Source organism: Clupea harengus, chromosome 19 (genome assembly GCF_900700415.2).
Source record: "Clupea harengus chromosome 19, Ch_v2.0.2, whole genome shotgun sequence".
NCBI lineage: Eukaryota > Metazoa > Chordata > Actinopteri > Clupeiformes > Clupeidae > Clupea > Clupea harengus.
Genome location: NC_045170.1, coordinates 16,091,157 through 16,105,301, shown reverse-complemented (window position 1 = coordinate 16,105,301; position 14,145 = coordinate 16,091,157). Strand labels below are relative to the sequence as shown.

Genomic DNA, 14,145 nt, shown 5'->3' with positions numbered 1-14,145 from the left:
ACACACACACACAAAACTGGAACCCAAACACACAGACAAACACAGGCACAGAGGGAGAGACTGTGACAGACGTCAACACAAAGAAAGCCCAAGTCAAACACATGTACAGACAGAGAAAGACACAGACACAAACACACACACACACACACACACACACACAATTAGACACCAAGACAAGACAAAACGGGCCATCCTCTAAGGAGGTGTGTGTGTGTGTGTGTGTGTGTGTCTGAGGTCAGGGGAATGTACTAGTGGACCACTCAGACCGTAAAATGACAAAGTGATGTAACGAAAGAATGATGCACATAGAAACAGGAGGCCTGAAGCAGACCGTGTGTGTGTGTGTGTGTGTGTGTGTGTGTGTGTGTGTGTGTGTGTGTGTGTGTACGCGCATCTGTTGAGGCCAGTCTGTCTGCAAGGGACAGACAAACAGGAATCAGTCAAAGTAAAACAGGGCAGAGAGAGGCAGAGAGAGAGAGAGGAGGGGAAAGATAGAGTGAGTGAGTTCAAAAGGGGCGGGGGGGGGGGGTCTGCATCCTGTTCCTACACCCCTCTTTACCTACCTCTCTCCTTCTCTCTCTCTGTTCTATTTTCATTCTATCCCTGTCTGAGTCGTCGCTCTTTTCCTCCGCTCCTGTCTTCCCCCTTTCATCCCTTTCTCTTCCTGCGCTTCATGTGGATGGCTTCCCTGCCTTGGATCCGGAGGACACAAAAAACAATTGCCGCTGTCGTGGACGAGTTAAGAAGAATGTCTGAAAGAAACGCTCCATCGAAACCCTTCTCAGAGACGGGAATTCATGTCTCCTTAAGCCCCTTAAATATGTACCGCTGAGGAGGTGTGTGTGTCATTCGCAGAGGTTGGGTGTGTGTGTGTGTGTGTGTGTGTGTCTGTGTGTGTGTGTGTGTGTGTGCGCGCACAGCAAGAGGAGAGAGAGAGGAGACATAAAGTAGCAGAGATCATTAGTTTTGCATTAAAAAGCAGATGCATAGGATCTGCTGCGACGCCTAGTGCATTGGGCTCAGATGCAAAAGTAATGAGGGGGGGGGGGGGGGGGGGTGCATGTCGTTACTGTGGTAACAGCAGTTTAATGGGGATGGGGGGAGGGTTTGGTACCTACTCTCTCTCTCACACACACACACACACACACACACACACACACACACACACACACACACACACACACACACTTCTAACTGCAAAGCACCCACAGAAGTACTACAACAGCCCTGTAGACCTACAACTTAATAATGAAGCAATGCCAATGTTGTGACGCAAAAAATACAGAACATCTCACCATATCTCACACACACACACACACACACACAGTAATTTCCTTCCATTCATTATAAACAGGGTTAACTACAGCTGTAGGCCACAACAGCGTGAATCTGAATTACTGTATGACCTTTAGACATCAAATAAAACCTTGTGATCTGTCCAACCTCCTCATCCGCCTCACAGACACATTTGAGTCGTATCACAAACACCGGCTCGCATCATCTTAAGCTAATCAACTCTCCAGTGTTTAAACATGTAAACACTTCAAATGCTACGCTGATTTAATTCCTCTGAATATCTGTTTGGGGGCATTCTAACATAACCCTGATTTGTGCAAATGCTTGGTTGTGCATCTTCATTACTGAGCTGTAATTTCATAATGTTAAATAGCATCCATAAAAATGAATCCTCAGAAGCGGGGGTCGTGTCAAGCACTCACATCAGCTGGAAGGAACACGGTGTGTGTCAAAACAAGGACCCTGAGGTGATGGAGGCATGCTGCCTTTTCTGTGGTAATCAGGCATAGGTGGAAGGTGACTAACAAGTGGTTTGTCTCATCACTGGTCCAGTTTGTTTGTGTTTTTGTGTGTGTGTGTGTGTGTGTGTGTGTGTGTGTGTGACACACACGTGTGCATGCATGCATTTATTCATCTGTGGTTAGTCTTTTTAGCTGTCCTAATTTCACAGCAGGTTCTCTGGTCATTAAGATTTTCTAAACAACAGCAGCAGCAGCCCCCCCCCCCCCCTTCCTGTGTTGGGGAAAATTAAAAAATTAAAAAACACCACAACATAGAGGATTTACCACAACAGCAACATAGGCAGGGAACCCCCCACATTCAAAAAAACGTCCCCTTCCTCACCACACTCTCTCCTTGTTCTCTCTTCAGAACTAAGCACAAACAAGAGGCACAGAAACACACACACACACAGGTACACAAAAAACAAACACACAATCATACAGTAAAGTAGGATGACGACATATAGATGAAATACGGTACACAAATACTGCGCCAACAAACGGCATCTCAAAGCAGCCAAGAAATCATTTTGTGGCTAGAATGTGACCGGTGCAAAGGAAGGCCTTTATGGTCCACTCAGCAGGGTCCACTGGGGACCTGTGGGGATGTGCGCTCAACAGGAACACAGCACAGAGAAAAACATGGATACCGCACAGACACACTGATCAGAGTCGGCAAAGCACTGCAACACAGCAGATCAGGGCAGACAAAGGCACCAAGAGACAGCGCGAGGAAGCTCACCCAACACAGAAGCATGCTGCAACTTAGCAGACCTGCACAGACATCGACAGGAACTGTGCTGCAGCCCAGAGACACTGAAGCTCGCACAGAGATGCCCTGCAGCAAAGCAGAGCAGGACAGAGACACAGAAACCGATGCTAGCACAGAGACACCGCCGCTAGCAGACACTCCAGCGCAAGCACAGGGACACCCACGCTAGCACAGAGACACCGGCGCTAGCACAGAGACGTGCTTCAACACAGCAGAGCAGCACAGACAGAGGCACCAGAGAGGCAGCTCAGAGAGGGTGACCCAGCACTGGCTGCCAAATCCAGAGGGGCCTGTGCCATAGCTGTGGGCTTCAGTGGAGCAGGAACTGGGCCAGCATGATGTGAGCCGTGTCCTACACAGACACACACACAGACACACACAGACACAAACAGTAGCATGGCAGCAACACAAATTCACCACAAGCCCACACCAATTACCAGTCACGCTGGCCAGGTTAGAGAGGGAGAGAAAGAGGGAGAGAGGTAGAAGAAGAGAAAGAAAGCATGGGAAAATGAGAGAGATGGAACAACACAGTTACAGTGAGATGACGCAGGGAGAGAAAGAGAGAGCAACCACAGGAGGGATTTACAGAAGACAAAGAGAACCGTGACAGAGATAGAGAGAGAGAGAGAGAGAAAGAGAAAGAGTGAAGAGAAAGAGAGGTCTCATTAAAGAGAGACACACATTCACACTCGTAGAGGAGAGACCAAGAGCTTTTTCTCTTCCTGCAGATTTGCCTGTAATCTTCCCCTGCCTTTTACGACACAGATAAGGAACTAAAGCACTCTCAGGGCGCTTATATGGTACTCCGTACTACACGTTTACGGACACATGGGAACGCCTATACGTAGGTGGAACGCCCTCTCCGGGGCCCTCGGAGAGCCCTCCCGTGCACCATTGAAATTCCTGTCGGTCCGTCATGACGTGCTGTACAGCGACGGATACCCCTTGGCCGTGATTGGTCCGCTACGACATAATTTCCGGAATCTGACATTTCTGGACCTCGCGTTTCCTGTTTCATTCCCTATATATCACAATACCGCCATGTTTAAAATCCACAAAAAACTTAAGAAGTCGGAGATCACGAACATCGAAGAGCGCATTGTGGAAGAGGTCCGGAAATATCCTCACCTCTATAACACATCGCTAAAAGATTACAAAGATGCGCGAATGACTGCCAATTCTTGGCGAGCGATATCTGCAGCGGTAGAGCTGGACACTAAAGACTGCGACTGTTTCCTGTTTTGTTCCCTATATATCACAATACCGCCATATTTAAAACCCACATGAGCGCCAGCATCTGACAGAGTAGTGCCAGAGCCCGGCAGGAGCAGACAGCAATTAAAATATTTTGTCCAAACAACCTTTGGACATATTCATTCATATCATATCATGGGACATATCCAACAGCCTCATTAGAATCTGCATCGACTATGATGCCATCTGACAGAAATATCTCCATACAGTTAATTTCTTTTAAACTTGCCTGTAATCGCGTTGTAATCGCGTTGTCACACGCGTTGACACAAACAAATTCCCGCAACAGGAAGAAGGCTGTTATCCTAAATGTGAAGTTATTTTATTCTCAAAAACGCCCGACCCGAGCCCGACAGCAAGTAAAATATTTAGTCGCTCACACAAACAAGCCGTGTTAAACGCACAAGCGCGCACAAGAGGGAGATAAGCATATTGAAATAAAATTATTCACATTGCAAGAACGGAATGAAATGGTCTACACATTACACACGCTAGGCATCTGTTATGCCTAAATAAAACTCACGTTATATGCTACACCAGAAGAGGCACGAATAAAACAAGTCTTACCATTGAAGATCAGTTTTTTTCTTGAAAAATGTAAGTACACGGCCACATTCGTTATAAAACTATCTACATAGTCCAACCATCGAGACTTAATCCATGTTGTTGTGGAGAAAGAGGATGGCATCAATCATATTTCATTAAAGCTTCACACTTCTTACATTGGATATATCAAACAGCCTCATTAGAATCCGCATCTACTATGATGCCTTCCGACAGAAATATCTCCATACAGTACATTTCCCCTCATTAAGTGTCGTTTTAAACTCTCCAGATGAAAAGTTTCTTTTTAAAAAAAAAAACGTTAAGTGCACAAAGTTATTTAATTTACTCTCAAAAACAAACTTCTGCATTATATGAAGCAAACATGTTCCAGTGTTGGGAAAGTTCACTTTCTACATGAACTAGTTCAGTTCATAGTTCACAAATTTTAAAATGAACTAGTTCAGTTCATAGTTTATAATTCAAAATTTAGAACCAAGTTCACAGCTCAAAAAAATGGAGTTGTTTTTTTCAATATGTTGCGAGTTATAATTTTTCTGCAATACCGCTCTCTGCCTCTACGCAACTCGGCGCACACACATTGTATTTGCTTAAAACACACAGAAAACACACAGCTGTCACGCGGCTATTACCGGACCAATACCTTTCAAACTCGGTGATATTATTCACAACTCATTTGTCCTTCATTCTATCAAATATGATTAAACGGCATATGGTATTGCACCCGTGAGGCAAGCGAGTAGAGTTTTGTTCAGTTATCTCTCTAGGCTGATTACTGACCAACCTTCCACCTTTGAATAATGTAACCTTTTAAACACTTCGTTTTAAAGCGCTGTGGCCGTCCTTAAAAGATGTGTCAATAAACAAACTTCTCCATCATGTGAAGCAGACACGTTGACTTCACTACTTATTAAGATGTTTTAAATATGGAATGCTTTATCGCGCAGGCCGCAGTCTCTCAATTTGCCAAGATGCTGATTATGGATTATCCGTGTGCTCTGCCCTGCTATTGTTTCTAACAATACAATATTTCTTTGTTTGAGTGTGGTTGTTTAGTGCGATGGGGGTATATTATCGTTACTGTCTATAAAAGGAAGGCATTGCAACGGGAAAAATGTCCTGCTCATCTCCATTTGCGCCCCACCTGTCACGTCTCTGCGACCCACCAGTTGGGCTCTCCCCACACTTCGAGAAACGCTGCGGTAGGGGGAAATTGACAGGGTGGTTGCAATAATAATAAAAAAAATATTATTATTTTAGGAATTAATACACATGAAGTGCAGTTTAACGCAAAGGGTAGTGATGGATAAAGTTTTCTATAAAAAACAAGTGAAGTCTTTCATTCTCACTTTCCACTCTAAAACTATAAACTGAACTATGAACTGGTTCAGAATTTAAATGGTGAACTATGAACGTGAACTATTCATGTTTACTTGTATGAACTGAACTTTGAACTGGTTCATGAGAGGTGTGAACTTGTACCACACTGTCAGCTTGTCGGTCTTGACATTCAGATCTGTGCCTATACCAGCTATACCATCCTCTCGTCACATGATCAAATAGAGACTTGACATTGGACCACAACATACATATTACCCAGCAATCATCATTGCAAATCTGAGTATGACAAAAATACCAAAGAAAATAAGAACGTATTCATTTCATGGAATCGTTTTTTAATAGTTTCTATAGTGTATATAAGATAAGCATATCATTTTGTTATAGAGTGCTACTATTTTCCCCACAAATAATACCTACCATGATAGAGATAAGTTTGCCCTTTCAGGTGGTTATATAGCATTAGACACACTCTTAAATATAATATCATGTGACTACACCTGCTGCACTTATCGTCTGACTAGTGACAGCTGGTAGGAGGATCACACGTGTGATGGGAGGAGGGAGATAAACAACGACGATTTCTAATTTACAAAGACGCTACAAAGCAACGTGTCTTCGACAAAAAATCGCTTCTCCACCTACTGTCCTGGCGGTGAATTGTTTTCAGCACCCCCAGCCTTCGGAGAACCATAAAGGCAACAAAAATGCTTATTAGTCCGTCCTATCCGTCCGCCCGCCCATCCGTAACGGAGTCGGAGTACCATACTGGCACCTTCAGGTTTACAACTTAATACACGTCCTCCCCAGATCAGACTAGAGAACACAGAGGCGAGCCACAGAGTGAGTGTGAGTGTGTGTGTGTGTGAGTGAGTGTGTGAGTGAGTGTGTGAGTGTGTGTCCTCCCACACACTCGTCCACACCCCTCTCCACATACACACACCCACTACTATATTTAGGGGAAGCACAAACACACAGAGAGAGAGAGACGGAGAGAGAGAGAGAGCGCCCTTACTGAGCTCACTTCCTCTTGCCAGAAGGTTCTGTGCTGTAGTGGAGTGAGACTGGAGCAGACACCAGCGGCTGCCAGAGCTGGTGACCCGCTGGGAAACAACAGAACACACACACAAGCACACTACACACTCACTGTCCCAGCTATGAACGTCTATCCTCAGGTATTCTCTGCCTTACTCGCTCGCCTGCTTTCTTCATGGTCCCCTTCCTTCTCCCATCTTTCCGTCCCTCTCCATCCTCTCACCTGCCCTCTTTCATTTTTTTACTCCTCTAGCCATCCTCCCATCACTTGGCTTCTGCCTAAATTTCTCTGTCTCTCTTTCTCCATTTCTTTCTCCCTCACTCCCTCTTATCTTCTCTCTTTGGCTACATCCACACTAAAAGGTTTTAGTCTTAAAACGCATAACTTTTGCTACGTTTACGCCTGCCGTCCATACTACTCTGGAGTTTTCGAGCCCCTAAAATGGAGATTTTCAAACGCTGCTGGTCCCGTTTCAGTTTGAAAACTCCTGGGTCGCGTTTTAGTCTGGACGGGCTGAAACCCAGACTATTGGAAATGTTCGCTTCCTGACTGGGTCTTATCAGTGACGATGTATCCTTCCCTGGTTCAGTGCGCTCCCATCACGTGAGCCTTTTCTAGAAGCTAAAACGCTTGTCTGGACAGAGATGGTTTTCGTTTTAAAATGACGAAGCCTCGTTCCCTCTCTATCTCTGCTGTTTGTTTCCCAAGCTCCAGACTTGCTAGGCAAATGACGGAATGCCTCAGTGGCTGCGGACAGACTGTGGATTCACAGGGATACCCAGGTCTCTGCCTCTCTCTTTCTTACCAAAACACACACAGACGCACGTATTCAGGCCAGCCAGATTGAGGGGTGAGAAAACTACAGCTATGCTCTGCAGCACCAATTCTAAACCTACACTCAGAACATGGCAAACTAACAACAACCCCACCCCCCCCACACACACACACACACACACACACACACACACACAGAAGCTGCTGGTCTCCGCATTACAGCACAGACGAATCTGGCAGTTCCCCTTTCGGTTGAAATTTAAGGAGCAAACAATGCCTTTAACTTCCCCAAAGGTTGGAAGAGATACAGTTAACCCTACTACAGGAGAAGTGATCGCATCGGACCAACAGACGAAAAAAACAGACTCCACAGACCCCACACACATAGCAGCAGAGGGGCCAAATCTACTCACAGGCTTAGAACCCAATCCGCCTATGGAGGCCATATTATCAAACACACATAATCACCGTTGGATATAGGATCATCCCCAAGGCCCAGAATTGGCCATTCAGCCTTAAGGTGGAAGGCACACATGCCTCAAGCATAGGGCAGATTAGATGTGGGGGGGTTGGGGGGGGTTATAGAAGTCGTTTCTGTGCAGAGGCTGTAAATCCGTGGCTGTGATTAGATTTGGGGCTGGCTGTAATCTAATGATAGCCCCCGCCCCAACCCTCCCAAAGAGAACTAATGCGTTTAGATGGATCCTCAAACCAAGACGGGGCACCGTCGCTGCAAACAAACATTCCTATACACATGGCGAGATGCTGACAGTGGGCTGTCTTTCTCGGTGTCTATCGCTATACATCTCACCTTCGCTCTAGTTCTCATTGCACTGTGTGCCTCACCCTTGATACGAACTTATGATACGTTATTTCTTCTTCTTCTTCTCCTTCTTCTTCTTCAATCTTGCTCTCTCATGCTCCTGCTCTGTCTGGGCCGGAATAATGAGGAGCCTATCGTTAGGTTGCAGCAGGAGACCGAGGCAGGGGGGGGGGGGGAGACTGTGTACCATCCTGGGCTGAGCGAATGTAGGTCAACACGACCTTTGCTCACCACACAGAAAGACAGAGAGAGAGAGAGAGAGAGAGAGAGAGAGAGAGAGAGAGAAATCAGACTGAAAGGAGGAGAGGAGCTCAAAGGACAGAATCAGAGCAGTGAAAAAACCAGAGGGGATGCACGAAGAACCACAAAGGCTCACAGAGAAACAAGGAGAGGGGAGAAAGAGGAGGAGAAGATGAGCAGATAGAGGAAGAGAAGAGAGGGGGGGGGGTACTGGGTAGAGCACGGTGGAGACGTGCTGCCGCTCTCTAGGTATCCTGGTCATGCGAACTCCTCGATCTCAGCCACGACGTCTCGGGTGTCAGGGGGAATTTATCACAGCGGCAGCCGCCAACGGAAGGCGTGGCTGCCGGCCACAGATTGACAAAGAAGAAAAAAATAAATCCCAGCAATAAAAACCCTCTGCTGCCTTTTCTACTACCTCCACTGCTGCCACGGAGTGCCAACACAGAAACAATTCAATTACATACATCAACACTCAAACACCAGTGTTACAAGTAGACAAATTAGTTAAGGTAAACACCTACTTAAAAATAAGAGTGCCAGGTAAAAATTGTTGTCCTGATCACTGTCTGGTTGGGTTGTTTGAATATCAACCCAAATATCATAGGTTTCAACTCCAGGCCACCCCACCTCATTAAACTGGGTCTACAGAACCAGACCTTGAAAATCCTTTGCACAAACGAATAAGGGGCCCCACACAAATCATCCATCGCAAATCGCAGCCAGTGGTCCTTTGGTCTGCCGTCTGCTGAATGCTAAAAAACATCCCCCAGAATGCACCGGTAAAACATCCCCCGCTCAACTCATCATGAAGGCAGACACAGAGGGCCGGACAGCCCTGCGATTAATCACCTACAGAGGAGCACTGAAGGCTTTATCAACATCCAACATCAAATAATCAATAGGCATCAAGGGTTTGGGCTCTTAGGCAAGGCGCAAGATCTAGAGCTGCTCTAATGGCCGTGCACATCCACATTCTAAAGCCTACTGTAAAGAGCAACGTGGGGGACTTGGTATGTAGCATTAAAAGGGCTCAAACTTTATTTAAAAAATGTTTTTAATTTTTTTCTAAACACACAGGATAAAAACACAGACAGAGGTATTTCGCACCAACAGAGACTGATGCTGTCATTTGTTTCTGTTCTTTTTTCATATATTCGTTAAGTGAGCTGTTTGGACAGTTGGCCGACATTCGTTGCCCATGCGCTGGTGATAGATCCAGTCGGTAAAACGTGCGGGATAAGCACAGCAAGTCAAAGCAGAAGCTTCAATCTGCTGCCAACTCAGTAAATAGAACAACAAGCCAGAGAGACAGAGAAAGAGAGCGAGAGAGCGAGAGAGCGAGAGAGAGAGAGCACGAGAGGGAGAGAGCGCAAGAGGGAGAGAGAGAGAGAGAGAGGGGGAGAGGGAGAGGGAGAGAGAGAGAGACAGAGAAGGAGGAAGGTAAAGAGGGTGTAGAAGAGAAAAAAACACAGCCTGTGGGTCTGTGCATGTTCAAACATGGCAGTGTACAATAACAGGGGAGTGAGCGATGGGGTAACCAGCAAACAGGCTACAAGCATAGCAACAGATGAGTGGGGAGGGCGAGGGGCACACACATTGTAGAAGGGTAAGGATCTCTGTATGTAAGCATATCCGTGACGTTTCTCCAAAAAATATCTATTGTTTTAACATGGCCTCTGGCATGTCCGCAGTCCAAAAGTAATAATTCCAATAGCATATAGGGACACATTTTACAGTGTTCCAACAAGCCATCATTACATATTTCTATAGACTTCACATACACCTTCAGGAAAGCCAAAACTCCAACTTATTGTTGTTCAACCGACAGCCGCACCCCCCATTACAGTGACTCAACCAGAAGCTGTCAATCAACCCTATAGCAGTCGTCATAAAGATAGTACCGGCTAGACAAACTCGCTGGCGGCTCTCAAAAACAGACGCCCGCAACAAGACGCGAGCCCCATAGTAGGCTCCCGAGCCATGACTGAGCATAGCGCGATGAGTTATCGGAGATGGAAGTGCAATTGAGGGATGAGGCGCAGTGCTCGGAGGATGCTGATTCACCGGACTTAATGGGGGGAGAGCCAGCAGAGAGCTGACATGGATAATGGAATTGTATTTCCAAACGCATTCAGACAGCATGCCCTCAAGTATAACGTTAAATGCTGATCCTCACAAAATAACGCACAGAAAAAAATATTAGTTTACTTAAAACAAAAGATATTAAAAAAAAATTGACAAACGAGAAAATGTGGTAAAGATGTGCATGCGCACCCGAATACAATAGTCAACACAAGACACCAAAACCACGGAACCACTTCTGGATGTGGTTTTTGTTGCAGCCTCCACAATCACCTTGCTTTGGTTGTGAATGCCACTCTTGCGTCTGAGTGTGAATATTTGTCCTATCCAGAAAAAGAGGCATTTTGCTCCAACATCTGGACCCCGGCGTCTTTTGTCGTCATTTTATCCATTTGGTTTGTTAGAATGCTCAGCTAAGAAGGCTACACTTGCTCAAAGGCCGAAATGTGGCAGTGATGTTAAGTGGTCTTCTATGGACAACCGCAGTAGAGTAGCAAACCGATCAGTGAAATGTACCCCACAAGTCATACAGTATTAAGAATACATTTAGCCTGCTGTCAATACAAACGCTAAAAGACAATAATGCATGGACAGATGAGTGAACGTCAGCACTGCACTCATTGCCACCACCCATATTGTTGAGTTTGTTCAAAACAAACACGCCATGTCTTTTTTGATGTACATTAATTCGCTGACACTGACCATAACATCCAGACCATGAGTCATGCAGTCACTGTATTATTACGCAGTGACAAAACCTATCTGCGACAATGTAGCAATTTAACACTAAGCTTTACAAATGTGGAACAACCATGGGCAGTAAAGGGGAACAACGGCCTACACAGCGCCTTACACCAAAATGACCATTCGATGACATCGCTTTGCGCTACCTTTGCTAGCTAGCTAGCCAGCTAGCAAGCACAAGTGACATACAGGCCCCACGATGTCTGTTAAGACAACGTTTCATACTGTAATGTAAACCGCAGACCCTTGACAACAAGGCTGAACGTCAAAAATGACGCCCTTAAGAAGTCACGGCACTGATACACACTGGTGCAGTAAGCTGATCGGCTAATAAGCCATTGACCCAGTAACTCAGATAGCAACCGTCTGCTAACTGACCAGCTGTTCAGCACATTTCGAATACACAGGGCTTGGCAAGACGGTCTGCCATTGACCAAGATTATTGTAGGATTGCAGAACATATTCGTGGTGCATCAAAGCAAGGTTCATTTCTTATAATTGATATATTTCTGTGTTTAATGCCAATGTAGCTGAACGTTTGCCTATCTTCATACAATTCCGATGAAACATAGGAGACGTTAGCTGTGCCACGCCACGGCATTGTTTACACTGCTAACTAGCTCCCCTTGCTTGCATTACAGCCTATATCAACGGCTCGCTAGCTGGCTAGTTATGGCCCACAAAACTACGGTTAGCGAAAAAACAGCTACAATTTCCTATGAACATGTCTAATAGGGGTATTCAGCAAAATCAAATATTAACAGCAATGATATTTTCCCAATGTAGCCCATATATCACACAGCATTTGTCTGCATTACTTAAACAAGCATTGTATTTGGCAGTGATTTCTAAATATCATGCGTGTGTACAGTTGGCATTGCCCCGATTTCATCTTTTCCAGCCAGCAGTCATTTAGCTGGTTAGCATAGCTTCTTCTTCTGATCAGAACGTCGCCGTGGCTAACAAATTACTCAATTCTAGCTAGCGTTAGGATAAATGACTGTGGCTCGAACCTAGAGCTAAAATCCAGACACAATCTAGTGAGATAGCATCCTAGTCTGCAGAGTGCACAAATGCAGAGAATAATTAGCTACTTAACCTATATGAAATTCATTGTTTTTTCCCCCTGAGTAATGTGCTTTATTATGTTATGTTAAGTGTTTAACAAATAATTTCTCCCCACCCACTATCCATTGAGTCAAAATGGTAAAGCAGCTTCTGGCTAGTTAGCTTATTAGCTAATGGGAACAATGTCTTGCAGCATTCGCACGGACGACTCTGAGGCTATCCTCAATCAGTCCGCCCTGACTCGTTTTTGGGCTTACCTGATTTGAAGAACGCCGCTATGTCGGCCGCGTCCTTTGCCGTCTCCTCGGCCCCTTCCCCCGAGCTCATTGCTGTTCAGAAAGACACGAGCTAATATCCCAAATGTGAAGTTTTCTCCTTCCAGCGTATTAGGGCGTACGTGAGGAAAAATCCGTCCCTTTACAGTGGCGTCTGCTGTGACACACGGGGACGGAACAGATCACTTCTCGATGCTAGAGACCATCAGCAAACCTCCATCTTGAATAATACAAATTAACAGCGCCGGCCGGCGGCTCTTCCGAGTCAAGCCGAAAAGGAGAATCGTGGAAGATGGGAGAGGGAGGTGGGATTGATTCGATGGGTCGCCTAGAAGCTCCGGAAATGAGGGAAATAAGGGCAGTCAGTGAACAAGTTACTAAATTCCTAATGAAGCTTTGACACTGATTTAGTCCACACTATATCGGAGAAAGATTCTTAGAACTTCAGGGGCACAGCAAAACATTTGAACGTTTTTAAACATTTAATTAAAACAAACGCACATAACACCTCTTCTTCCAAAATCAGGCATACACTCTTCGAGGTCACCTATGCTTGTGTGTCTGAGTTGGACATCCTTATTGAACAAAAGATCCCTTTGAATTTTTTTGGAATGTTCTACTCATGTTGTGGAGTCCACTGATCTTCTAATGGCCTCTTAAAATCTCTGACAGTTTGTGTCAAGTAGTTAAACACATTTGATGGAATGATTCACCATTCAAGACAAAATAAAAATCACAGGCTTTGCCTGCTGTTCTGCAGACCCCCAATTTGTACAAGTAGCCTGAACTAATGGGAGCACTCTACCCTAGAAATCTTCTCCCTTAAAAATGAAAGGCCATCTGATGAAACAGGACTAAGGATGAAAAAGGCACACAGACACGTTGGCTATAGATTCACAAATGGTGCATTTTTGTATGTGGGCTAGCCAACATAGCCTGGGAATAAATGTTTCACAGAATTAGTTACACTAATGCAAACTAATATACTTCTACATCTGGCTGACAGCCTGCAAACAAAAAAAGTAACCTTTATGCTGAGTGAGTGTCCTACATTAGACATACTACACAAACATGCACACATGTAATACTCTACATATTGAATTAAGTCTTTTGAACCTCTTAACAGTTCATACACTTTTTTAGCCCTCAATCAGCTTATATATGTAAGCCGCTGAGAAAGCTAATTTACATCCAGCATAACAATATTGCCTAATTGTGAGCATTGTTAGTAAATCGTATCTAGGCTACAAATAGCTTTCTTCATAGAACTATCATTGAGTTGACCTTTGGTGAACATCTGCTAAAGTCTATATCATTACGAACATACTAAAGGATATGTTGATTATCCCCTAACGACTGGGAGTGTACACTGT

The 14,145-nt window shown here is 45.0% G+C and overlaps 1 protein-coding gene across 1 annotated transcript in view; it reads right to left on the bottom strand.

Moving 5' to 3' along the window:
* trioa (trio Rho guanine nucleotide exchange factor a) overlaps window positions 1–13,143 on the bottom strand; it is a 105,431-nt gene extending 92,288 nt beyond the window's left edge. The window contains exon 1 of the mRNA XM_031586749.2: window positions 12,755–13,143. Coding sequence (XP_031442609.1) covers window positions 12,755–12,824 — 70 coding nt within the window. The 5' untranslated portion in view covers window positions 12,825–13,143. The remainder of the gene's footprint in view (window positions 1–12,754) is intronic.
* Window positions 13,144–14,145: the final 1,002 nt, after the last annotated feature.